General features: G+C 42.4%; 1 protein-coding gene across 4 annotated transcripts; it reads left to right on the top strand.

The window, feature by feature from the left end:
• Positions 1–7,758: 7,758 nt before the first annotated feature.
• Positions 7,759–13,700, top strand: LOC110521281 (rhombotin-1). 4 transcript variants are annotated; one of them, XM_021598737.3, is made up of 4 exons: positions 7,759–8,312; positions 8,855–9,068; positions 10,910–11,035; positions 11,937–13,700. In XM_021598737.3, exons 1-4 carry the CDS (start codon positions 8,291–8,293, stop codon positions 12,040–12,042), a joined length of 468 nt encoding a protein of 155 aa, XP_021454412.1. In that variant the 5' UTR covers positions 7,759–8,290; the 3' UTR covers positions 12,043–13,700. The 4 variants fall into 4 exon arrangements, with proteins under 4 accessions (XP_021454412.1, XP_090089548.1, XP_036825353.1 ...); XM_036969458.2 differs by having other exon boundaries at positions 7,807–8,312; positions 8,878–9,068; XM_090233421.1 differs by having other exon boundaries at positions 7,811–8,361.
• Positions 13,701–26,601: the final 12,901 nt, after the last annotated feature.

Consider the following 26,601-nt stretch of genomic DNA (forward strand, 5'->3'; position numbering starts at 1 on the left):
ATATCTGCCGATGTGGCAGCTCAAATTAAACTAATACACTGTAAAGTCCATGGAGAGTTAGAGCCTCTCCTCCCAGCTGCCCACAGCACTGAGACTAGGAAACACTGTCACCACCGATAAATCCATGATATTCAAGAATTTCAATAAGCATTTCTCTACGGCTGGCCATGCTTTCTTCCTGGCTACCCCAACCCCGGGCCAACAGCTCCGCACCCCCCGCAACTACTTGCCCAAGCCTCCCCAAGCCTCCTTCACCAAAATCCAGATAGCAGATGTTCTGAAAGAGCTGCAAATCAACTGGGCTAAACCATCTAGACCCTCACTACTCTGGACGGTTCTGACTTAGTATATGTGGACAACTACAAATACCTAGGTGTCTGGCTAGACTGTAAACTCTCCTTCCAGACTCATATTAAACATCTCCAATCCAAAATTACATCTAGAATTGGCTTCCTATTTCACAACAAAGCCTCCTTCACTCACGCTGCCAAACATACCCTTGTAAAACTGACCATCCTACCGATCCGCGACTTCGGCGATGTCATTTACAAAATAGCCTCCAACACCCTACTCAGCAAACTGGATGCAGTCTATCACAGTGCCATCCGTTTTGTCACCACAGGTCATCTATAAGTCTTTGCTAGGTAAAGCGCTGCCTTATCTCAGCTCACTGGTCACCATAACAACACCCACCCGTAGCACGCGCTCCAGCAGGTATTTCTTACTGGTCATCCCCAAAGCCAACACCTCATTGGCCGCCTTTCCTTCCAGCTCTCTGCTGCCAATGACTGGAACGAATTGCAAAAATCGCTGAAGTTGGAGCCTTATATCTCCCTTACTAACTTTAAGCAACAGCTATCTGAGCGGCTTACTGATCGCTGCAGCTGTAAATAGTCCATCCAACTACCTACCTAATCCCCATATTGTTTTGATGAACTTTTTTGTTCTTTTGCACACTAGTATTTCTACTTGCACGTCGTCATCTGCACATCTATCACTCCAGTGTTCATTTGATAAATTGTAATTACTTCACCACTATGGCTCATTTATTGACTTACCTCCTCACTCCATTTGCACACACCGTATATAGACGTTCTCTATTGTGTTATTGACTGTACATTTGTTTATTCCATGTGTAACTCTGTGTTGTTGTTTGTGTCGCATTGCTTTGCTTTATCTTGGCCAGGTCGCAGTTGTAAATGAGAACTTGTTCTCAACTGGCCTACCCGGTTAAATAAAGGTAAAAAAAATAAAAGATACTAAACCGATCACAACCAGTTACTGGGCGTCTGGTAGGAGTGAAAAATATCATTTATTTCCCTGCAGCACTAGCAGCAGGTTTTTATTATGCTGGGTTTATTTTTGTTTCACGTTGTAAATGTTGTTTTGTATATCTAATTCTAATATGGTTTATGAACTGGCACTTGATTAACCAGGTTTAATTAAACATTGTGCTTGCTAATTTTGACTAGCTCAATAAATTCCTGCCTCATAGCTTCAGCTTCATTATTTTTTATTTTGTCGATCGACTTTCATACTCTCAGTCTCTCTTTTCCTTCTTTCAATCTCAGTTCATCCCTCACCATCTCCTTTCCCCCCTCCCACCTCTTCCTCTTTAGCTTCTTCCCCTCCCCTTTACCTCTGTCTGTTCTCCCAGCTGAGAAGAGGAGCTGGATGGTGACAGAGGGACTGTGGACCGTCACTGATCTCATTTAGCTCCAGTGTCGAAGGGAATTGACTTGGGGAGAGAGGAAGAGTAGCCAACCCACGGGAACTGCTAGGATGTTGTAAGGGAGCCAATCAGAAAGGCCATCGATTAGCCCACTCTCATGTCACAGTCGCTGACCACATCTCATCCCCAATTTCAAACTCTGTTCAGTTGAATAGGCAGGAGATTGGATCCCTCCAGATCGCTTAACCTCCCTTAGAACTGGAACATTTGTGGATGTAGTTAGTTTTTCCCCACAGAAAACTAATGGAAGGTAGGCTACCTCCTCTGAGATAAAACCACTGCAGTCCCCAAGTGTACAGTCGACAGATGAACTTCAGGACCACCTCCACGTTAGTTAGGGCAAAAATGGCCTAATTAAACAGAGGGATAGTGAGTGTGCAACATAGGATGACACATATGGGCTGAAAGGAATTGTTATTTATGTAACAAAAATCATTTCCACAATGCAGATAGATACCATTTTATACCCTAGGCCTACATATGCAATGCAAGAGCGCTATACGCAAAACGGCGATCCTGCATTCTTGCGTGGCTGCACACATCTGCGTAGGTTTGCTAAGCAACAGTATTTTGTGTAGCTTCATATAGTTCTTCCATGCATACGTATGGTATAAACTAGGGTGTCCTCTTCGACAACCGTCAGTATCCAACAGATATGTTTAATGAAGGGAACCCATCTGAGTGTGCGGTCCTGCCATTGACAGCACTGAAGGAGCAGATGGCAAAAATAAAAAAGGTCCTTGAGCTGACAGTTGATGGCACTAAACACAGCCACCCACACACCTCTTATGTAAGGGGCGACCCATTAGTACAATTAGCCTAATGGTCCTGCACAGTGGCTCTGTGAATAGACAAACCGTAATCAACCCTATACAGAACATTAGTATTGATATATGAGAATAAGGATTTTGTGCTTTCTTCTCATTTGACAACTCATATCAACGTATCAGACCTGTTGGGGGGGGGGGGGGGGGGGGGAGTTGCTATGGGATTATTTAAGAAACTCTTTGAATAGGTGGGGGGTCAGTTCCTCTTGCTGCTTCGTAGGCAAGTACCATTGTCTTGTAGTGGATGCCAGTGGAGCGTGAGGAGGAGTGGGGTGACTTGGGAAGGTTGAACACCAGGTAGGATAAGTTGCAGGGGTTTGATGGCACAAGCGGGCAGCCCAGCCAACATTGAGTTGCAACAGTCCAGATGGGCAATGACAAGTGCCTGGATTAGGACCTGCGCCGCTTCCTGTGTGAGGTAGGTTCATACTCTACGGATGTTGTAGAGCATGAACCTGCAGGAGAGAGTCACTGCTGATGTTTGCAGGGAACGACGGGGTGTTGTCCAGGGTCACGACAAGGTTCTTTGATCTCTGGGAAGGGGACACCATGGAGTTGTTAACCATGATGAAGAGGTCTTGGAGCAGTCAGGCCTTCCCCGGGAGGAAGAAAAGCTCAGTTTTGTTGAGGTTGAGCTCAGGTGGTGGTCAGAGCTCAAGTATTATGGAAAGAAAAGAAAGGGACACGTGTCTGTAGTTTGATGTTAGATGGGTCGAGTGATGGTTTCTTGAAGAGGGGAGCGACTCTGACCATTTTGTAGTCAGAGGGGATGCAGCCAGTGGTCAGGGATGAGTTGATGAAGGAAGTGAGGAAGGGTAGAAGGCTTCCAGTGATGGTCTGGAGAAGGGAAGAGGGAATGGGGTCGAGTGGGCAGGTTGTCAGGGCGGCCAGACCTCACTAGTCTGAGGATTTCATCTGGAGAGAGAGGGGAGAAAGAGGTCGATGTAGGGTACTTCTGTGTGAGTCGGACCAGTGGACTTAATAAGCTGAGTGAATGGGGAACGGATGTCATCAACCTTCTTTTCAAAGTGGTTGACAAAGTCATCCGCAGAGAGGGACGATGATTAAGGAGAGAGAATGTGGTAAAGAGCTCCCTTGGGTTAGAGGCAGAAGCTTGAAATTTAGAGTGATAGAAAGTGGCTTTAGCAGCAGATACAGAGGAAGAGAAGGTAGAGAGGGAGTGAAAGGATGATAGGTCCTCCGGAAATGTATTTTTCCTCAATTTTCTTCAGCTGCCCGCAGCCCTGTTCTGTAAGCTCGCAATGAGTCACTCACCCATAGAGCAGAAGGGGAGAGCCAAACCGGTCAGGAGGAAAGGGGACAGTGAAAGTCATAGGATGCAGAAAGGCAGGTGAGTAGGGTTGAAGAGGCAGAGTCAGGACAGAGAGAGAGCGAGAGAGAGAGAGTGAGGAAGGATTACAATGGCACATGACCATCTGGGTAGGGGCTGAGTGGTTAAGGTTGGAGGAAAGGGAGACAGAAAAGGAAACAAAATAGTGAGCAGAGACTTGGAGGGGGGTTGCAGAGAGATTAGTAGGCGAACAGCCTCTAGTAAAGTTGAGGTCATGGGTATTGCCTGCCTTGTGAGTGGGAGGGGACTGGGAAAGGGTGAGGTCGAAAGAAGGAGGGGAAGAAAGATGTGGAAAGAAATTAATCGAAGGCAGACGTCGGGAGATTGACAATGGCGGTGAGCCATCATGAATTTCCTTATGGAGGTGGCAAGCTCATGGACAAACTAAAGGCACCTGGTGGGCAATAGATGACAACAATGTTAAGCTTAAGTGGACAAGTGACAGTGACAGCATGGAATTCAGATGTAATGGACACGTGAGTGAGGGAGAAAGAGAAAGTCTCCACTTAGGAGAAATTAGTAGCCCTGTGCCACCACCATGACAACCAGATGCTCTCGGACTATGAGCGAACACGTAGTCAGATGGAGAGAGAGCAGCTGGAGTAGCAGTGTTCTCTGGGGTGATCAATGTCTCCATCAGGGTAAAAAGAAAGTATAGGGACTGAAGGGCAACATAGGCTGAGATGAACTCTGCATTCTTGACTGCAGACAAGCAGACTCAAACGCTGCCAGACCAGAAATTCCAAATGGGTTGCGCACACAGAGTACACTAAATAAGAAGGGTTGCAGCCAAGGGGGAAGCCGTGGGAAGCATCTGTAAAGCCTACTGGGAGAGGGGCGAACAGGTATAGAAAACACACACATAGTTGACAAAGAGCAAAATGAGAGTCTGTAAATAACAAGGCACGATTCTCAAGTGAGAGTGGTGTGGTGTGGTTTGGTCAGTCCGTCAGCCCGTCAGTCCGTCCGTCCATCTGTCCGTCCTTCCAACTCCGCAGACCTGTCTTTGTTTCGGCTAAAACTAAAGAACTAACACTAGTTGCTACTTGCCTAGCAGAGGTTAAGAGCACTCCTCCCGCTACCAATTGCTGATTGCCTAAAAGAGGAGAAACTACACCCTCTCCAATATAGCGACTAAAACGACAACAGTCATAAATTGCCCTGCCGCTTAATGCTGGTTGATGTGTCAACAATCACCTGTAAAATTATACTTATCACTGGAGATATCAGGAGTCCTCTAGCAATGGGATGACATTAGAGTCGGACGTCCCAAGGATCCAAGATAGCACTGTCCGTTTACACAGGTAGCCCAATTCTGATCTTTTGCCAAATCATTGACCAAAGAGTTGATCTAATTGGTCTGAAGACCAATTACTGAAAAAAAGATCAGAATTGGGATACCTGTGTGAACGCAGCTTTAGATCCTAATGAATAAGACTACATAGACAGGTTGGAACTGATCCCAGATCAGCACTCCTTCTCTGAGATGTTTGATACGGCCCCAGATGAAAGGCAGAGCATACCATCAATGGTCTGGGTAATTGGTGTGTGTTAATTTAGAGGAATGTCAGGAGGAGTCAAGACTATTTTTCATGCCTCATTCATTCCTAATGAGTGGTATTTATCTGGGTCAGTGTTCATAAGGCACCAACTATGGAAGAACACTGAACTAGTCCAATAAGAAAGGCACATTTTTATTTTCTGTTGAAAAACGTTTTGCTATGGTGTGTCCTAATGAATACGACCCTGTTTGGTGGTGGATTTGAGTTTTATACATAAATTAAGTCTAATTTGTTTGATAAATTAAGTGTAACTTGTGAAAAGGCGAACTGATGATAATAGGGCTGAAAGGCGATACAGGATAGAGGATAAAGGATAGAGGATAAAGGATAGAGGATAGAGGATAAAGGATAAAGGATAGAGGATAGAGGATAGATGATAAAGGATAAAGAATAGAGGATAGAGGATAAAGGATAAATGATAGAGGATAGATGATAAAGGATAGAGGATAGAGGAAAAAGAAGAGGATATTGATTGAAGGGTAAAGGATAGATGATAAAGAATAGATGATAAAGATTAGAGGATAGAGGGTGAAGGATAGAGGCTAAGGATAGAGGGTAGAGGTTGGAGGATAAAGGATAGATGATTAAGGATAGCGGTTGGAGGATAGATGCTAAGGATAAAGGATAGGGGATAAAGGGTAGAGGATAGAGGGGAAAAGGATAGAGGATAAAGGGTAGATGATAGAGAAAAAAGGATAGAGGATAAAGAATAGAGGTTGAAGGATAGAGAATAGAGGATAGAGGGTAAAGGATAGAGGTTGGGGGATAAAGGATAGAGGATAAAGGATAAAGAATAGAGGATAAAGAATAGAGGATAAAGAGTAGAGGATAAAGGATAGAGGATAAAGGATAGAGGATAAAGGATAGAGGATGAAGGATGGAGGATAAAGGGTAGTGGATAGAGGATAAAGGATCAAGGATAGAGGATCAAAGATAAAGTATAGAGGATAAAGAATAGAGGATAAAGAATAGAGGATAAAGGATAGGGGATAAAGGATAGAGGATAAAGGATAGAGGATAAAGGATAGCGGATAGAGGATAAAGGATCAAGGATAGAGGATAAAGGATAAAGTATAGAGGATAGAGGATAAAGAATAGAGGATAAAGGATAGAGGATAAAGGATAGAGGATAGAGGATAAAGGATAAAGGATAGCGGATAAAGGATAAAGGATAGCGGATAGAGGATAAAGGATCAAGGATAGAGGATCAAGTATAGAGGATAAAGGATCAAAGATAAAGTATAGAGGATAGAGGATAAAGAATAGAGGTTAAAGAATAGAGGATAAAGGATAGAGGATAAAGGATAAAGAATAGAGGATAAAGGATAGAGGATAAAGGATAGAGGATAAAGGATAGAGGATAGAGGATAAAGAATAGAGGATAAAGATTAGAGGATAAAGGATAAAGAATAGAGGATAAAGGATAGAGGATAAAGGATAGAGGATAAAGGATAGAGGATAAAGAATAGAGGATAAAGATTAGAGGATAAAGGATAAAGAATAGAGGATAAAGGATAGAGGATAAAGGATAGAGGATAAAGGATAGAGAATAGAGGATAAAGATTAGAGGATAAAGGATAAAGAATAGAGGATAAAGGATAGAGGATAAAGGATAGAGGATAAAGGATAGAGGATAAAGAATAGAGGATAAAGATTAGAGGATAAAGGATAAAGAATAGAGGATAAAGGATAGAGGATAAAGGATAGAGGATAGAGGATAAAGGATAGCGGATAGAGGATAAGGGATCAAGGATAAAGGATCAAGGATAAAGTATAGAGGATAAAGAATAGAGGATAAAGAATAGAGGATAAAGGATAGAGGATAAAGGATAAAGGATAGCGGATAGAGGATAAAGGATAGAGGATCAAGTATAGAGGATAGAGGATAAAGAATAAAGGATAGCGGATAGAGGTTGAAGGCTCTCAATGCTCAATTGTGAATCTGGTGAAGTTTCAAAGCAAAGACATGAAGTGAAAATCTTTGCCTAATGGAGCTTTGCTTAAAAGCTTGTGAGTAGCTCGCTCACACACACACACACACACACACACACACACACACACACACACACACACACACACACACACACACACACACACACACTTCCCAATGGGCAATGCATTTGTGTCCTGTTCAAATTACAGTAATGAGAGAAGTGCCCTTAGGGTAATTGGTGTCCTTGAATAAGCTTATACAAAAAAAATACTTAGGCACAGGCAGAGTGTGTATTGAATAATTGATTCAAAGAGGGGGAGGGGCCACTAATCAGATCGGAGCATAATGACTTTATATAATTAGCACGCGCGGGAACACATAGGTCTATGAGAGCCGTGCACATTTTACAGAGCATTGGCACAACTAGAGAGGCAGAAAGCCGAGGTCGACCGTAGACTACTTTGAAACGCTTGATCCGATGCTTTTAAGTATAATGGATCTAAGTGCTGTGGCAACACCAGAGCTATTGAAATACAACCTGACACTTTTGGTAGATATCGCGGGAGAAGTAGGATTATTGATCCACTGACATCTATGGACTATTTTGCCTATTTTTCACATGCCATAATATACTTTTTACTTATAGCCCAATTTGCCAACATGAAAGGGTTATAATGGATCTAATCATGCCTGGTCAGATTTGATATCGTTGCAAGCGTTCAATTCCTACTAGCGGAGCTGGAAGACTTTGATACGATCACCTTCAAGAGAATCTAAGTCCATTTGCGTCGACCAGCGAGAATTTGCGTCCGAACGTCGAGGGGGACATTGAGAGGTTGTCGCAGCCGTGTGAAGGTTTCTCGGAGTCGAATCGCCGTCTGAACGATGGTGTTTGACAAGGAGGAAAGTGAGTGCCTGATTTGGATATCTACATTTAAGCAACTCATGCTCGAACGGTCGGTCTACGATTCACATACTTGTATTTCCTTGTCCGTCTGTGTCTTCGACATGTAGGCCTAATTAGGAATGTAGCCTATGTGATATGAATTTACAATCTGAAGGCTTTTGGGATGTAGCAAGGGCAAATACCATGTCTCTTTGGTCATTGGGACTGGATTAAAGGGATAGCCAGAACTTTTTCCACCACAAACATACTAAATCAGTTTATTTTTTATTTATTTAAATGTTAATTCACATTGAAATGATTGTGTTATGACCGGATCAGTTTGGCCATATAGCACCAGAAAGGGTCCCATTCATAATATGCTCTGGAGTCAGAAAATGTTTAAGACCAAAATATGATTTAGAAGTGACCAAGAGATAATGATAGCCCTGAGAGAACCATAGAAAGTTATGGTAGCCAAACAATATTCCTTGGTCATGTAACTGAGAGGGTTAGGGATGGCTGTACTGTAGCCTACTTCCAAATCTGTGTCTGCCTGTCTGTAGGTGTCTCCCTTGTGCCTCTCCAGTCCAAAGGGAAGCCGAGGGTCTGCGCCGGGTGCAACCGGAGGATCATGGACCGCTTTGTGCTCGAGGCTCTGGACAGGTACTGGCACGAGGACTGTCTGAAGTGTGCCTGCTGTGACTGTCGCCTGGGTGACGTGGGCTCCACCCTCTACACCAGAGCCAACCTCATCCTCTGTCACAAGGACTACCTGAGGTAAGGGCTCTCAAACCAGGGCTGTGTTCATTAGGCACCACATGGAAGAAAACGGACAGAAACAGGGAGAGACTATATTCACTTTTCCAATATGAAATGCACATTTAAAAAAAATGTTTTCCATTGCAATTTTTTTTTTTAAACGTTGCGTACCCTACTGAACACGGTCCAACCCTTCAATCCTCTCCAATCTAGCCTCTACCCCTCTGTGTTTGTAGGGATGGGTGTAAGCAATAACAGTGTCTCAACCTAGACTTCCAATTGATGGAACTATTGCCATGTTGCTCCTTCCTATCTGGTAATTTTCTGATTTAAGGCAAATTACCTCAGTTTGGTGAAGTGGGCAGAACAGGCAAAAATAACAGCATCTCCATGTTTTGGTTAGCAGATAAAATAGAGATCAGAGTTTGAAGAGCATAAATATTAATAAAACTATAGTGACAGACCTGGAAATGAATCATCAACTACATATGAAGAGTTTCATTCCAACAAACTTTATAACCATTTTCATAAATGTTGGTAAATTGGCTTATTTTGTTTTAAAGAAATTATGAAATGCAATAAAACATTTTTATAATGAAGAAATGTACAAATGAGAACACATTGTGTGATGTTAAAATAAAAAATGTTTTTGTAAATAATCCTATCTGTATGTAAAACATTTATATTTGACATCAGACATTTAAGCAAATGCTCTTATCCAGAGTGACTTACAGTAATATAAGATCTGTATGTAAAACATTTACATTTGGCAGATGCTCTTATCCAGAGCGACTTACAGTAAGTGCATTCATCTTAAGATATCTAGGTGAGACCACCACATATCACAGTCAAATATACAGGATACCAATATTCCATTCCAGCTAAACAATATAGCGTTTTGCAAAAGAAAGTGTAATTTTCATATACATCTAAACTCTATGAATAAAATAAATAAAAAATAAGAATAGTAATATTTTACACACATGAAGGTACCTATAATTAATGATGTGGGGGGAAACACAAATGTGAAAAATTGGTGGAAAACTCATTTTGGAAATAAACTCTTCATATACATCAATACACTCGAGCACAGAAAACCCTCAGAACTATTCTGGGGTTGCTGCTATAGAAACCCTTGCGAATATATTTAGCCCACTACCAGTCATTCAACTCAAGTGCAAGTCTCATGTGTAAGATCCAGCTGGATTTGGTTGAAGCTAAGTCTCTCATTAGCTGCATTGCTTTTAGAGGGGAAAACCAGTTTGACAGTTAAATTGGCTAAATTGCCTCCTGTTTTCCTCGTCATCGCGACGATCAGGCAGAAAGCCTTTGAAGGCCGGGATTAAAACCATGTGATTTATTTTAATTGGTCCATTAGTGGGGAATTAGCATTAAGGCCCATACCCTTGTTAAGGAGAAACACCAGGTGCATACCAAGGCCCCATTAGCCTTGCCTTCGTTAGGCTTCATTAAGCCTGCTTGCTTGTAGTCTCTTGTTTGCCGCTGGTCTATGGCACTATGTTTTGTGAGACTTGACATTCTGATGCAGCTCTTTGTAGATCCTATGAGGGACTCAACCCATGGATGTGGTTCTTCTCAAGGCTCTCTTCCACCACTGAAGATTTCACCCTATGCTACTTTTTTAACATATGAATAAAATGATAATACGCCAAGTCCTAGTTAACGCATTATCAAAGCAGTCGGCTACCTGGGTCGTGTTCAGTTGGCATGAAACGTAGTGAAAAGAGATGGATAGAATCTGAACTTGTCCAATGAGAAACTAAAGTTTTTATTTCCTAATTGGTGTTTCCTAATGCAGACAACCCACATCATTGCCTCTCTTTCTCCACCACCTCCAGGCTTTTTGGGATGACGGGGAACTGTGCCGCTTGCAGTAAGGTGATCCCGGCCTTTGAGATGGTGATGAGAGCCAGGGAGAACGTCTACCACTTGGACTGCTTTGCCTGCCAGCTGTGCAGCCAGAGGTGATATGAGGGGAGCCTCAAGGCTATATTCATTACGGCACACAACGGAACACGTTTTGCAATGGAAAACAAAAATTGAGTCCCAAGTACTCTCCCGGTTTCATTCAGTTTTCTTCTGTTTGGTGCCTAATGAATGAATCCCAGTTCACCCCACATACTGTGTATGCCTTGAAAGCAGGCATCAAGTGACCCTGAAAGGAAAATAATCATGATAGATCCCGTAAACAGCTTGTTTATGTGAGTAACAGGCATGTTGAGTATCTGTTTGACTGCCTGGTGCTTTTGGAACACTTTTAGCTTATAAGGGGGACTTAATGGATGGCCTCTTAGTGAGCATTTGAGGTCAGACAAAATGGTGCAAACAACCAGCTAAGAGTTTGGTCTTGAAGCAAGTAGAGCAAATACCAAACAATCAACATGTATGAATGCTTTAAGATACTCTCTGGAACAAGGTCAAATCTTTTTTCGAGCCTGAAATTGAGGTACTGTATATGGTGCAGCAAGTAGCCTAGCGGTAAAGAGCATTGGGCCAGTAACCAAAAAGTTACTGGTTCGAATCCCTGTGCCAGCAAGGTAGAGTAAGGCACTTTTGCCCTTGAGCAAGGCAGTTAACCCACAACTGCTTGCCGGTTTGAGGCAGCCTCCCCCACACCTCTGATTCACACATTTCAGTTGAATGCATTCAATTGTGCAACTGACTTTCCCACGACGTGGCAGTAGGCCTTCATACTGTATGGAATGCGGCATACTGTATGGAATGCGGCATACTGTATGGAATGCGGCATACTGTATGAAGGTCTATTCATTTCCTTTAACCAAAAGACTACTGCTTTTAAGGACTTGGGAAGTTTCATTGGTCTTAAATGAAGGCACTAATGTGTGTGTGTGTGTGTGTCTGCAGATTTTGCGTGGGAGACAAGTTTTTCCTGAAGAACAACATGATACTGTGCCAGCTGGACTACGAGGGGGGGCATCAGAATGGAAACTCTGCTGATCAGGCTCTGTAGGCTCTACTGCTCTCTGCTGGTCAGAGACTAGCTAACGCCAGTGGACACTACTCCCTACCGGTATCCCCGGACAGTCCTCTTCTCATCACATCAGGGTTGTATTCACTAGGAACCAAATGGAGAAGGACCTACACTACATAGCCAAACGTATGTGGACACCCCTTCAAATGTGTGGATTCGGCTATTTCAGCCACACCCGTTTGCAGTAGAATGGCCCGTAGAGCTCAGTGACTTTCAACATGGCACGTCATAGGATGCCACCTTTACAACAAGTCAGTTTGTCATATTTCTGCCCTGATATGACGTTTCTAGAAGATTCTGTGCTTCCAAATTTGTGGCAACAGTTTGGGGAAGGTCCTTTGCTGTTTCAGCATGACAATGCCCCCATGCACAAAGCAAGATCCATAGAGAAATGGTTTGTTGAGATCGGTGTGGAAGAACTTGACTAGCCTACACAGAGCCCTGACATCAACCCCTTCAAACACCTTTGGGATGAATTGGAACGCAGACTGCGAACCAGGCCTAATCGGCCAACATGCTCTTGTGGCTGAATGGAAGCAAGGCCCTGCAGCAATGTTCCAACATCTAGTGGAAAGCCTTTCCAGAAGAATGGAGGCTGTTATAGCAGCAAAGGGGGGCCCCAACTACATATTAATGCCCATGAAGTTGGTATGAGATGTTTGACGAACAAATGTTCACAAACCTTTGGCCATGTAGTGTACTTTAACTTTTTCAATAAGAAACTCTTGTTTATGTTGCAAAATGTTTTGCTACAGTGTGCTAATGAATACACCCCAACTGACAGTTGTGGACAGTGCAGGATTATGCGCCCAGTTCCCGATGCTCAGCGACAACGGTGGTGCCACTTTGCCTTGACTTCTGCTATGCTTACTGTCCTTGACGGTAGACTCACCACAGAGTTATTGGCGAATGAAGCGGCCTTGTGCATGATATATTGCTCTCATTGACTGAAACGAGGAAGGAGAACTAATGAGCATTGCCGTGCAAAAAAAAAAGTAAAAGAAGTTCAAAGCCATATGTTTGGACTCTATTATTAAAGCTGCATTATGTTACGTGTTGGGCGACCTGACCAAATTCACATAGAAATGGGAGTTATAGATTTGTCTTTGCATTGAAAGCAAGTCTAAGAAGTGGTTGAGCTGTTCGATGTGCACTATTTATTTTTTTGCTTCCCATTAAGTTTTGTTTTTGCATCTTTTACGTTTGGTTTTGTACACCAGCTTCAAACAGTTGAAAATACAATATTTTTGGTCATGGAAAATGTTTCCATCGGTTTAGATGGTACAATGATTTCTCTACTTGCTTGATTTGTCGTTAACTTTTAGAATTTTATCAATCAGGAAATGGCGGAGCAATTTCTGCATAGTTCACCTTTAATGGTTCTGCCAAAATCATGGCTAAGGAGAAAGGCACAGCACTCATTTGTTTGTAGGGGGGCAAGCTGCCTCTGTTTACAATAGGCAGGTCCACTGGTATTGCTGCTAATGAGTTCTGATGTACAGACCCTTTTAATAAAGGGTAATAACTAACATGCTCTAATCTCTGAATATATTTGTTTTTAAGTTACCTTTATGAACAGCAGTATGATTTATGTTTGCACAGCTTTTGACTTTCAATAAAGACATTTTATTTGAGCACTCATGTATTCACCACTCACACTAGTTACTTATAGCTGGATGGCAGAAGCATATAAGAGGACTGACATTCTCTAATTTAATAATCCAGGCCATCTGTGTGTGAATACACTAACAAGAATACCCACACCTTGATGATATAAGCCTCTGGGACCTTTTTGAAATAGCTCATTGATAAATCTGGATACAGGCTTTTTCAAAGCCTCTCATTTGAGGGGCAGTGAGCAGTCTGAGGTGATACCCTTCTCACATTAGTGACCCTCTCCATACTGTACAGGCTCAGATATTTCCTTTTCATACATTCCTTCCACCAAAGATTAAGGATATACTGGCAAGATTCTTGTCTCCGACCAATAATGGGAGTCGTTGTCCACAAAGTGGCAGGGCAAGCTGTCACGCTCTCGCCTAGTCCTCTCTTTAGATTGGTGGATACGTCTCATTATTTGAATACATTTTTGAATATTTGATGAGGGTTGTTGACGTCAACCGCCTGTATTCAAGGGAGAGAGACGCTATGCCAATAGCCACAAGTTGGGCCTCTTTCTTGCTGGTTCCACCAACTATAACAAGTCGGTTGTGGACTCGAGTCACATGACTTGGACACACATTTTATGATTTGAGACTCGACTTGACAGAAAATAAAACAGCTTGAGACTACTTGGAGCCTCAGGACTTGGGACTTTGACCTGAGACAGAGGACTTGAAATGATCTGGCCAAGTTTTGTAACGTTTTGTCAATCATTTTGGGGCACAGTCTCCCTATACTTCGGCTCCTCTCCACGCAGCCAGAAAAACAGCAGCATCCCCATCGCAAAAACAATGTGCAACAGATTGGCTATAGGAATGCGCACACTGCCCTCTGATTAGACCAGAAAACGTTCAACCACCACAGGTCGGGTGGATCGGGTGCACGCAAATATCAAATTGTAGGGAGAGAGTTTGGCGTAATAAATATGCAGCTCCAACAAATGTAGGCGATCAAGAATATTAGCTGTTTACTTTTCAAGCTCACCAGCGATAGAGTATCAAACTACATTTACTAGCATTGGTATTTATTAGGATCACCATTAGACACTGCAACAGCAGCAGCTACTCTTTCTGGGGTCCGCATGAAACATGACATCATTCATAGTACAGAACATTATTAGTCAAGGACTATACTGAACAAAAATATAAACGCAACATGTAAAGTGTTCATCCCATGTTTCATGAGCTGAAATAAACGATCCCATGAATTGTCCACAATGCACAAAAAGCTTATTTCACTCAAATTTTGTGCACAAATCTGTTTACATCCCTGTTAGTGAGCATTTCTGGCTCCCAAGTGGGTGGGCCTATGTCCTCTCAGGCCCACCCATGGCTGCGCCCCTGCCCAGTCATGTGAAATCCATAGATTAGGGCCTAATTTATTTCAATTGACTGATTTCCTTATACAGTGCCTTGCGAAAGTATTCGGCCCCCTTGAACTTTGCGACTTTTTGCCACATTTCAGGCTTCAAACATAAAGATATAAAACTGTATTTTTTTGTGAAGAATCAACAACAAGTGGGACACAATCATGAAGTGGAACGACATTTATTGGATATTTCAAACTTTTTTAACAATTCAAAAACTGAAAAATTGGGCGTGCAAAATTATTCAGCCCCTTTACTTTCAGTGCAGCAAACTCTCTCCAGAAGTTCAGTGAGGATCTCTGAATGATCCAATGTTGACCTAAATGACTAATGATGATAAATACAATCCACCTGTGTGTAATCAAGTCTCCGTATAAATGCACCTGCACTGTGATAGTCTCAGAGGTCCGTTAAAAGCGCAGAGAGCATCATGAAGAACAAGGAACACACCAGGCAGGTCCGAGATACTGTTGTGAAGAAGTTTAAAGCCGGATTTGGATACAAAAAGATTTCCCAAGCTTTAAACATCCCAAGGAGCACTGTGCAAGCGATAATATTGAAATGGAAGGAGTATCAGACCACTGCAAATCTACCAAGACCTGGCCGTCCCTCTAAACTTTCAGCTCATACAAGGAGAAGACTGATCAGAGATGCAGCCAAGAGGCCCATGATCACTCTGGATGAACTGCAGAGATCTACAGCTGAGGTGGGAGACTCTGTCCATAGGACAACAATCAGTCGTATATTGCACAAATCTGGCCTTTATGGAAGAGTGGCAAGAAGAAAGACATTTCTTAAAGATATCCATAAAAAGTGTCGTTTAAAGTTTGCCACAAGCCACCTGGGAGACACACCAAACATGTGGAAGAAGGTGCTCTGGTCAGATGAAACCAAAATTGAACTTTTTGGCAACAATGCAAAACGTTATGTTTGGCGTAAAAGCAACACAGCTGAACACACCATCCCCACTGTCAACCATGGTGGTGGCAGCATCATGGTTTGGGCCTGCTTTTCTTCAGCAGGGACCGGGAAGATGGTTAAAATTGATGGGAAGATGGATGGAGCCAAATACAGGACCATTCTGGAAGAAAACCTGATGGAGTCTGCAAAAGACCTGAGACTGGGACGGAGATTTGTCTTCCAACAAGACAATGATCCAAAACATAAAGCAAAATCTACAATGGAATGGTTCAAAAATAAACATATCCAGGTGTTAGATTGGCCAAGTCAAAGTCCAGACCTGAATCCAATCGAGAATCTGTGGAAAGAACTGAAAACTGCTGTTCACAAATGCTCTCCATCCAACCTCACTGAGCTCGAGCTGTTTTGCAAGGAGGAATGGGAAAAAATGTCAGTCTCTCGATGTGCAAAACGGATAGAGACATACCCCAAGCGACTTACAGCTGTAATCGCAGCAAAAGGTGGCGCTACAAAGTATTAACTTAAGGGGGCTGAATAATTTTGCACGCCCAATTTTTCAGTTTTTGATTTGTTAAAAAAGTTTGAAATATCCAATAAATGTCGTTCCACTTCATGATTGTGTCCCACTTGTTGTTGATTCTTCACAAAAAAATACAGTTTTATATCTATGTTTGAAGCCTGAAATGTGGCAAAAGGTCGCAAAGTTCAAGGGGGCTGAATGCACTGCATCTGCTTCTAGCTCTATGACGCTCTGAAAGAGACAAGACAAGACAATGTAGCACAGTAGGAAAAGACAGGGATCAGTCCATATGATGTAGCACCATACACTTCTAGATCCAGTACCAATGATAGGATAGAATAGCTTACGTGCGCATATTCATATCTCAGTTGTTTTCCACGGTCTGAGTTTCTTTCAAGAGTGATCCTGCAGTTCTCTGAGTCTGATGCGGTTATTTGTAATGACCATATTTACAATGTGGGTCCCCTGCTCTGGGGTGAACAGTCCACCTCTTCCACCAGATACTGGTTTTCTTGCAGTTCTGTAAAAACATTTGAATGGTTTTAGTGATAGATCCTTCTCATTATGAAAGTATAGTACATATTACTGTACCAGTAAGACTACAGCACTAACAGTTACTTACTGGTTCTCATTTAGAAATGTCTGGATGATACCTGCAACAGTATAGCGGCTCAGATTTGGTTGAACCCATTGCCCAGCCTCCCTCATGTTCATCCCATGGTGGACAACATGGTCAACCACAGTCACTCTGATTTCATCAGTTATTACCATTTATTTATTGTCAGTTATAGTGATGCAATCAATCTCTCCTCAACTTTGAGCTGGAGAGAACATGTTGCTTTGTTCTGGACCAACTGCAATTTACCTATTTTACTTGTCCCTACCTGTACCTACTTTACCTGTCCCTATTTGCTGCACATGACCACACACCTGGGTAATATTCCTTGTGAAGACAGCTTGGCTGTCGAAACGTTGGTAATTACATTTTTGCATCTGAGCTCCTAGAGTGTGCGGCTCTCTTTTATTTTCTAATATTCCTTGTAAAACATTATCTAGGACCTGTCTGGTTGACTGAGATGTCAAGAAGGTAGAGGTCTGTCCTGTCATGGACATTTTAGCAACCATTGAGGCTATGTTTTGACCACGATAGCGGCGTACTATGTTTACACCAATTAGTTTAGTGTCCTCAACTTGCTCAATCGCGACATTATTCAATAATATATCTGAGGTTAGGTTAGGCCAATGAGGTTAGGCCTAATGGTGTTTTGATATGTCAGAATTGCTTGAAATGTACTTATGAAGCTTGCATTTGGAATTGAATGTTAAAATGAATTATTACTTGCGCAAGTCGCGCTCTCCAAACTCCCGCCAGTGGAGAGTGCTTGTTCCGATGTTGAAATGTTTGCTGTTGCTTTCACACGTTTAAATGCATGTGTGGTAAATCTATATTCCAACTAATCCTACAATAATTGCAAGCTTTTCATCCCTGTACCGTTTATTGCAACCCTCAGACATTTCTGTTTCTGTTTCATGTTTGATATAAGATTTTCATTTAGCCCCATATAATGCCTTTTCAGTGGGGGCTATGTTTCTTGTGCACATGGACGTTTTCAAGACTCATGAGAAGTTCTGTTTACTTAATTCAATGTATTATTTCCTTTGTTTATATTTCTGAGGTTGTGTCGGAGTTTATTGTGTCTGTGTCCTATGTCTCTTGTCATTCTGGTTGTGCGTAATAGGAGCGTGCGCCTTTCAACGCGCATATAAATAGCTACGTGGCCTGGGCGCCACACTTTGGAGTCAGGATTTTGAATAAGATATAATGATTTCTCCATTTATAAAGGGTGATGAAATATCATTAAAACTCATTCAAAATGACTAAGAAGGATGTCAAAATGTATGTAGAAATCGCATTTTAAATTGTAGAAGCAGTTTATTAGTTGTAATTGCCAATTAGGTAATTGTATGGACCAAGGGAGGGGCCAAGTGCTTATACTAGACAGATTCGATTTGGTTTCTCAAGGGGAGGATGTAGAGTTTTGCCCTCTACCTGTGTCCATTCAGATAGGACAGGTTAAAGGGATTCTTCTGTACTTTTTCGCTAGTAGTTCTGAAAGTAGCGCCCACCAGCCAAAAGTGGTCCCAGAAAATGATGTATTACATCAAATGCAAAGGGGCTGAAGCACATTGGCTAAAACTCGAATTGCTAGAGGGTCGGCCCACATGGGGGGAAATGTAGGGAAAATGGTAATACACAGCTTTCAGAAAACAGTCGCTTTCAAACTAGGGATTTTGTGGATAATTGAGGTAAAACAGTCATTTGCTCATAGATTATGCATGTATGAACTACACATTGACACATACAGCACAAAGAGGGAGGTTTAAAAAATACTTACTAGTTGCCAAAGTACCGGAGCATGTCTTTAAGCCTGATACAGAAGCTATTTCTTTTAGGCTATTGCCAGTGTATATTTCGTAAATCAACTTGTATATTTTATATGATATAGTGCTTTCACCATTGGATCACCAAGACCTGTAAATAAATCTACACTCTGAGCACGTCAACCTGCTGATGTAGCAGTCGTAAGGACGTGACATGGTCCCCATTTCACAATTACACCATCAAAATGTGTTGTAGACAAAATCATGAAAAGGGCTGTCTGGTAGTCTCAATGAACAGACAAAGATTTGTAGTTGAACAAGTTGTTGCATGGATAGATGTTTTTTTACTTGACTTGAAAAAACCTGTGACTGGACTTGCTCAGAATACAGGACTTGGACTTGTGACATAAGACTCAGCCCATTCAACTTGGAACTCAACTTGAAACTTGCTTGTGACTCAAATAATAGTAACTTGGTCCCACCTCTGTAACCAATATAGCTGGTCTGGTCTTCGCGCAAATTGACTTGTCTCAGTAGCGTGAATAGGGTGGCTTAGTTTCCCTGAAAATTCACAAACAGTGGTTTATTCGTATCTACATGGTATATGTATATAATTGATATCATAATGAATGTTATGGGGCAATGTATGCTGGGCGAATCTACAGACTAAGTAGTGACGGAGTGGGTGGTCGGATGGTGCACATTCTTGACACCAAGGGAGATTCTCATTTGTAAAACATTCTCCTGCCCCCTCTCCTCTGTGACCTGGAACCAATAAGTGATCGAGAAGTGGGTAAATTCTTTAGTAGGCAAACGGAAGAGTGCCCTCCCCTCCTCGATAGCCACCTTTCATCAAGGATACTCGTGTGTATCCTATTGCAGAATAGTTTTAAATCTGCCACCCCCTTTGAATCAGCTTTGTTTTGTCATGCACACATTTAAAAACAATATAATACGTATTGTTTTATCTATAGAATGTCTTGCACAACTACCTTAACTTGTTTACACATTTATTTTGGGATCTCCTGCTGTAAACATAATTTGACTAATGACGTGCGAGTGGGGAAGGACCGTCTCATTTCAAGCAAGCACAATTCTATCCATGTTCACTCGCTTTCGCCGACTGTCCTCGATTAACTTTGACCTTTTTCATAAGGAGGCGAGAGGGCGCAGGGGGTGAGCAAATCAAATTGATAAAAGTCCCAACCAAGTCTTCAACTCACCGGGTTGACAGTTCCTATGAACCTGTATAGGTCTTTCCCCAGGTTTTACCTAATCCAGTGGCGGCCCGTCTTTCAGGGCAGGTGGGGCTTTGCCTGTTTTGCTTGTTATTTTGGCATTAATACGTGTCACATATCAGTTTGCAAACAATGCAACAAAAATATATATCATTGAGTTAATAAATCTGCATACAAAGAGGCAGCTCCAAAATGCAGGTGTTTCAGTCTAGCTCAGTGCTTTCTGTGGTAATGGGGCAGGCCAGCAGAAAATAGGAGCATTGCACCGTGATTGGCTCAGTGTTCTGTCACTTATGGGGACACTGCGTCACCCTCCTTTAGTAAGGGTAGACATCAAGAATGTGAGCCCTTTGGGTGCTGCCATAGACTTAGATTGGAAGTGCCCTTCCATGAAGGCTCAAGGTCATTGGCCACAGATAAAATGATGTAAAATCATGTTACATCTACAGTAGCTTTGATTGAACTGAACATCTTACTTTCAAAATCTTAGCTAACAGTCAGCATCATAAATCAAGTAGACAATCTACTGGCAAATCATTTTTAATCATTGTCATATGAAGAGAAAAAATGAAGAGAAATTATAGATAAAATGTATCGTGCTCATCGGCCATTGGACATAAACATTACACAACAATCTGGAAATCGCAAATTGAACAATGAGTTGTTTGGAAGGAATCGGTGACAGTGGCTAACCACAAGCACTGCAACTGGGTAGTCGGGAATAAACAGACTGGGAAAATACATTTTGAACGGTCATCCAACTCGGAATTGTAAATCTTTCTTTGATGACAAAATTTGCCAACAAAAGACCACTGCGCACAAAAAGGTGAGTCCAAAAATGTCTGCATAAATTATATAATATGCCAGGGAGAGATGGACAACCATATCAGCTATGTTTTGTAAAAAGGCATTAAACGAGGCTGTATGAACTGTTTCGCTGCCAGACAAGGCTCTGCTGATAGCCAGGTGTAGCAGTGGTAAGGATTCACTCCATGGTGCTGACAAGCTCTGCTGTTGGGACAGCTTTATGTAGGCCCTAATAGTTTGTGGGCACCGCTTGACGCCGTTATTGTGCAATTAATGCATTGTTTTGTGGCTTTGCTGGCATGCATCTAAAAACGTTTTTGCCCCACCAAGAATTGCATGCTAAAATCTCCACTGATCTAATCTATCACAAAGAGTCAGTAATTATAGCAGGTATAAAGAGTTTTAAAAACGACTTTACCATATTTGGCTATTTCTTACAAAGGGGATGCAGTGCCATCAAAGCCTTTCTATTTAGTCGAAATAAATTAAGGTTCTCTGGTGCCATCCTCTGGAGAGGTACATCCACTACAACACATGTTACACTTCCGTTTTTTAGCGAACAAGAAAGCGTACACAAATTAATGATGCTGAGGAGACACGCATCATCTATATGACCCTTTTGTGTTTTCACTTGTTTGTGTAATCTTCTATTTTTTTAAAAATATATATCTCTGCAAAAGCAACCTTGCGGATGTAACAATGTCGATGTCAACATTTCAAAAAGTTACGGTCGTATCTTGCCGGGTGTTCTGCGTTGTTCTTCTGGTGTTAGAGTTTTATGCTCTAAAAATGATACATATCTTTATTATTCTAGCTAACTATTATAGTTTCGAGCGTAGGCTTACCTTTTACTTGCATTTACTTTTTTGATGCATGCATCGTCGTTTATCTTTGACATGACCAGCTACATCATCCATATGGGGTGGTATCACAACCGACTTATCTTTTTTAGTTCAAATAACATTGACTACGCTTCAACCGTGAATGTAAGTCTATGGGTCTGAGTCAAAGGTATTGCACTAAATAGGGCAGTAGCGGTGCAGTGGCAGAATACATTCAACCATACCATACCATACCAAAACCGGAGAGCAACATCTGTCTGCTTGAGTCCACAAAGCATATTGCATATAACAAACAGTTACATGACCTGCAGCATGGTCAATCAAGTTAATGTTTCGGACATTTTCAGACTACTAAACAACTATTGATTTAGAAAACTGCAGAGTTAGCAGTCCAGTATCTCTACTCCTACTACCATTTTAATTACACTTCAGTCCTTTCTCTTCTCACCACCTCCGGATAGGAGACATGCTGGACAGCCCTTATGCTTGCCACCTCTGTCTCCTTCCCCTTAACAGGGTACTTCATAAATGTGGGGCATAAAGTGGCTGCTCCAGTGTATTAGATCACAGTGTCGGGTTTATCTACCTCCTTTGCTTTGCAGGTTCAGGAGGCTTTCCTTCCGTGGTGCACAGGCAGATGGTTCCGGACAGTCAGGGCCAGAGGGCTGCTGGGTCCACCAGGGCACACAACACCGAGGCCAGGGCTAAGGGTGGTGGTGGCACCGGGGTAGGGACTGGGAGCAAGTCCAACCTGGCAGGGCAGATCATCCTCATGTATGGTTTTGGGATCCTCCTTTAACTCCTCTACCTCCTGTTTAAGGTGCGATGTTGTGGGGTTGGTATAGGGTAGACACACAACATGCAATAGTCATGGGCATTTGAAAGAAAGTGTGTGTTTGAGTACTCTCGCATGTTAGCATTTGAAATGTGAAATGGGGCTGAAGGCAAAAGTTTGCATTTGAAAATTAATCGAAGACTAATCTTGAATCGAGTACCTGCAGTTTTGGACTCTCTCTACTGCACCTGCTGTTTCTAACTCTGAATGATCGGCTATGAAAAGCCAACTGACATTTACTTCTGAGGTGCTGATCCGTTGCACCCTCTACAACCACTGTTATAATCTCCACCCGGCACAGCCAGAAGAGGACTGGCCACCCCTCATAGCCTGGTTCCTCTAGGTTTCTTCCTAGGTTCTGGCCTTTCTAGGGAGTTTTTCCTAGCCACCGTGCTTCTACATCTGCATTGCTTGCTGTTTGGGGGTTTAGGTTGGGTTTCTGTACAGCACTTTGTGAGATCGGCTGATGTAAAAAAAGGGCTTTATAAATCAATTTGATTGATTGATTGATACTTGTGCCCATCCAAACATATATGAACATACTAGGAGGAGGACACGCATGCACACAAACTCCATTGTGTCCTTTTCTCACAGAAACTATTTGTTTATGATCGGCGTCTTGTATGTTCAAAAGACACATTATAGCAAAGTTCATATTCCTATTGTGCTTTCAAAAGATAACATCAAAGGTGAAGAGCGCAGTCGAGCCCAGATTTCCCTCGGTGAGAGGAGAGAACCGGAAGAAAAAGATCAGTGAGTTACTGTGTTTGTATTCCGTAATCTAATCTCACGATTCTTAGATCATTCCCCTTCAAGAAGATTGATAATTATATAGAAAGAAACAGCAACAGTTTATAGTACTACTTTTTAAATAGTTAATTTCAAAACATGAAATCTAAATAGTTCTGCTTCAATTCAGACAATGCCAGCCTGGAAAGTACAGTATTTACCCACCCTTGCACTCTCCTTATTCTCTCTTTTCTTCTCTGTAGCTGATTTTGAGCTGACTCAGCTGCAGGATAAGCTGAGGGAGACAGAGATGGTAATGAAGAGGATTGTCTAAAACCAGCTGCAGGATAAGCTGAGTGAGACAGAGATGGTAATGAAAAGGGTTGTCTAAAGCCAGCTGCAGGATAAACTGAGGGAGACAGAGATGGTAATGAAGAGGATTGACTAAAGCCAGCTGCAGGATGAGCTGAGGGAGACAGAGATGGTAATGAAGAGGATTGACTAAAGCCAGCTGCAGGATGAGCTAAGGGAGACAGAGATGGTAATGAAGAGGATTGTCTAAAGCCAGCTGCAGGATAAACTGAGGGAGACAGAGATGGTAATGAAGAGGATTGCCTAAAGCCAGCTGCAGGATAAACTGAGGGAGACAGAGATGGTAATGAAGAGATTTGACTAAAGCCAGCTGCAGGATAAGCTGAGGGAGACAGATGGTAATGAAGAGGTTTGACTAAAGCCAGCTGCAGGATAAGCTGAGGGAGACAGAGATGGTAATGAAGAGGATTGACTAAAGCCAGCTGCAGGATAAGCTGAGGGAGACAGAGATGGTAATGAAGAGGTTTGACTAAAGCAAGCTGCAGGATAAGCTGAGGGAGACAGAGATGGTAATGAAGAGGATTGACTAAAGCCAGCTGCAGGATAAGCTGAGGGAGACAGAGATGGTAATGAAGAGGTTTGACTAAAGCCAGCTGCAGGATAAACTGAGGGAGACAGAGATGGTAATGAAGAGGATTGACTAAAGCCAGCTGCAGGATGAGCTGAGGGAGACAGAGATGGTAATGAAGAGATTTGACTAAAGCCAGCTGCAGGATGAGCTGAGGGAGACAGAGATGGTAATGTAGAGGATTGACTAAAGCCAGCTGCAGGATGAGCTGAGGGAGACAGAGATGGTAATGGAGAAGATTGACTAAAGCCATTTGCAGCTCTAAAAGGTTTGTTGTTTACCTGCCGTTCTCCTCCAAACTCTCTCATTTATTCTCCCTTCAGTCTTTCTCTCATTCATACTCTTTGCATACGAAAGAACAAACAGTATATTCAAATTGTAACTTTAAAAAAAAACGGTTATCTGGGTCATTCCTTTCCCAGCTCGCATGGTTTTTCATGGCAAAAATATTTGATTGAAAAAAAATAGGTGAATTTAATTTGATTGAATACAATCTGGATTAAACAATGTATTTACTTTACTATAGTTGTACTTTCAACTGTAATTGCAACTCCCATTGATTGACTGGTGAATCCTAATGGTAAGACCCTGACCTGTGGCTGTGATGTGCTGCTCTCTCTGCAGGGTGACAGGGGGGAGTGCCGACCAAGAGGGGAGACTGCTTCTCCAGCTGAGAGAGATCACACGGGTGATGCAGGAGGGCCGCCAGGAGGAGGGGGTCAACCCACCAGAGATATTGGCACTTTGACCCAGTGGTAGATCGGTCAATATGCCCTTGAGCTGGGCATTGACCCTGGATGCTTCTGTGTGTCGCTCTGAATGGGAATCTGTTGGATGACTGGTATGATGTAGTTATTGAGCAGCTTCACTGCAAGTATATTGTATGTTTCAAATATTCAATAAATAATAAAAAATAATTAAACAATATGGAGGTATACCAGATTTGGTGTAACATACAGTAGGGTTTAGTGCTTCTGATGAGGACTGTACAGTATGTGCTCGAATTACAAAGTGACTGATGATGAATGGAAATGGAAACTTTATTAGGTAGTGTATGGTTGAATTAGGTTTCCCAGAAGATCCCCATCCATGCTGGGAAGAGCCCTTCTGTGGATGCGACCATTCCCAGGCGACCAGCACTGAGGAGCAGCCAGACGACCAACGAGAGTGGGGCTGACCAGGAGGAGGGTGGGGCTGAGGATGATGAAGGTGGAGCTGAGGCAGGGTCTGATTTGAATACTGATGAGGAAGCTGCTTATTTATCCACTGGGAATGAGGAAGGTGGGGCTAAGTGTGATGTGTGTGGGACTGAGGTAGAGAAAGAAGGAATGGACCGGGAGGAGGGTGGGGCCAATGACAAGCTGGGTGTGGCTGATAATGAGATGGGCGTTGCAGAGGAGCAAGGGGAGGAGCTTGAGTACACACTAAAGATGTCCATGGTTTTGGAGTGAGGAAAAGGATAGTGTCAACGGAAACATCATCTGGCCGTTCTTAGATAGAACAAGAAGCAGAAGAAATAACCATAAGGAAACACTATTGATTGACTTCCCTAAATTCCTTTCAATATTTGGGAGAGATGAGTGCGACCTACAAACAAGTCTAATTACGTCTGTCAATAAACATTTATTTCTAGCCTCGAAAAGCTTCAATACTGGATGGACTCTTGCATGAAGGCTGGCAGTTATCCAGTCTGTAACAGAGTAGAGGAGCAAAAAGCTCCACCTGAGAAAGATGGTATCCCTTCTTCTCTTGCTAAGTGACAGTCTGAAGCAGAAGTCATACAGTACCCACAGTATTGTACCAGTGCCTGGTTAAGGATTCCCCCATTGAATAATAGCTTACAGTAAACTGACTGGGATTGTATTGTGCTCCTACACATCTGCTTAAGAACATTAGAATCAATGTGAAATTTATCTAGAACTTCCGAGACCTTGGCTCTGACATTTGTCAAAAATTAGTCACATAATTGATCTTTAGCTTGTTCTACATGTCTGTGTGAAGAAAATTAAAAACTACAACGTTCTTTCTGCATAAACCCATCTGGACTTGGCGCTATAAGGTTATCTGCAGTCCAATCACAAGCCTGAACAAAGAGACGTGTTCTGATTGGTCTGCCATCGCCCTCTAAGTATGGTCTATGCTAGCCAGAAATAATGGCACGCAAGCAAAAAAAGTCAAATCTTACAAGTAAATCGTGATAACAGTCAGAACCCATGATCAGAGTAACAACTAGTTACATTTATGTATTCAAATAGCTAGTTGTGAATGAACATATCTGCAATTGCAACTTTTTTTT

Source organism: Oncorhynchus mykiss, chromosome 4 (assembly GCF_057628025.1).
Source record: "Oncorhynchus mykiss isolate SJ-2025 chromosome 4, ASM5762802v1, whole genome shotgun sequence".
Taxonomy (NCBI): domain Eukaryota; kingdom Metazoa; phylum Chordata; class Actinopteri; order Salmoniformes; family Salmonidae; genus Oncorhynchus; species Oncorhynchus mykiss.

Coding starts and splice junctions, on each gene's coding strand:
- LOC110521281 (XM_021598737.3), top strand. CDS start 8,291: ATGGTGTTTGACAAGGAGGAAA. Junction 9,069..10,909: donor TGTCACAAGGACTACCTGAG/GTAAGGGCTCTC, acceptor CACCACCTCCAG/GCTTTTTGGGATGACGGGGA. Junction 11,036..11,936: donor TGCCAGCTGTGCAGCCAGAG/GTGATATGAGGG, acceptor GTGTGTCTGCAG/ATTTTGCGTGGGAGACAAGT.